Genomic DNA, 1,083 nt, shown 5'->3' with positions numbered 1-1,083 from the left:
TTCCTCCTCTTCCACCACCACTTCGCCTTCTCTCCTCCTCCAAATGGCACAGTTGTTTCTGTTCAAATACACTGATGTTAATCTATGCTTTCTCTCTTACAGGCCTGCCATCCATATGTGGTCACTCTTGAAGCTGGTCAAGTGCTGTATGTTCCTCGACATTGGTGGCATTTTGTAGAGTGTCTAGAACTGTCCATCAGTGCAAATACATGGGTAGAAATGGTAAAAAAAAAATTCTCTACATAAATCTTTATCATACAAGAAAAGGTTTGATAGTGACTTCAAAATTAAAGTGTAATAAATATGTGATCACGTGACTGACCAGGCTATTGGATGTTGTTACACATCGATGGTCACAATGTGTTTTTGTATTGTTTTAACCATCAAATGATGCCACTCTGCTGACAAGGCGAGGAGGCTAACATTCCCCACTGATTGAAAGTGGGGACTAGAGCAACATGAAGTGAAGTGTTTTTTTTCAAAAACACAACACACCACCCAACCAGGGAATTGAACTCATGAGATTGTGACTGGAACAGCCTAACCACCAGGCCATACACCTTCACAATAAATATGAACTCTATGGAAAAGTATTGACTAATTCTTCAGTTTAACCGTTTTGTATTTAAACTGGCCATATCCGGACCGATATATTCTACATGTTTTATATTCAAACAGGCCATATCTGGCCCAGATATTCTACATGTTTTATATTCAAACTGGCGATATCTATCTTCTCACACCTAACCTACATTGACATTCTAAAAATAAACAATCACATCATTGAAACCTCAAAGCTATAAGATAAGGCATGATTAATTCAAAACAATTTGAGTGAAAAAGTATTACATTTAACAGAGTAATCTGAACACTAAAGGGTTAATGTTAAATTGTTTTTATTAAGACTCAACATAAGACAGCAAACAGGCAGAACTGTTTGCATTACAGACAAAATGCTTAGCGACATTTCATATGTCTTTTATGTTCTGGGTTCAAATTCTGCTGAGGCGAATCTTTGCCTTTCATTCTTTTGGTGTTGACAAAGTAAGTACTAGTCAAGTACTGGGGTCAATGTAATTGACT

At 37.0% G+C, this 1,083-nt stretch overlaps 1 protein-coding gene across 4 annotated transcripts in view; it reads left to right on the top strand.

The window, feature by feature from the left end:
- LOC106877815 (HSPB1-associated protein 1) overlaps positions 1-1,083 on the top strand; it is a 22,078-nt gene that overhangs the window by 15,568 nt on the left and 5,427 nt on the right. For all 4 annotated transcript variants that reach the window (XM_052966042.1, XM_052966043.1, XM_052966041.1 and 1 more), the window contains exon 6: positions 103-222. In XM_052966042.1, coding sequence (XP_052822002.1) covers positions 103-222 — 120 coding nt within the window. The remainder of the gene's footprint in view (positions 1-102; positions 223-1,083) is intronic.

This window comes from Octopus bimaculoides, chromosome 3 (genome assembly GCF_001194135.2).
Source record: "Octopus bimaculoides isolate UCB-OBI-ISO-001 chromosome 3, ASM119413v2, whole genome shotgun sequence".
Classification (NCBI taxonomy): Eukaryota; Metazoa; Mollusca; class Cephalopoda; order Octopoda; family Octopodidae; genus Octopus; species Octopus bimaculoides.
Note: the sequence above shows the minus strand (reverse complement) of the source record. Positions and strands in the feature narration are given on the sequence as shown.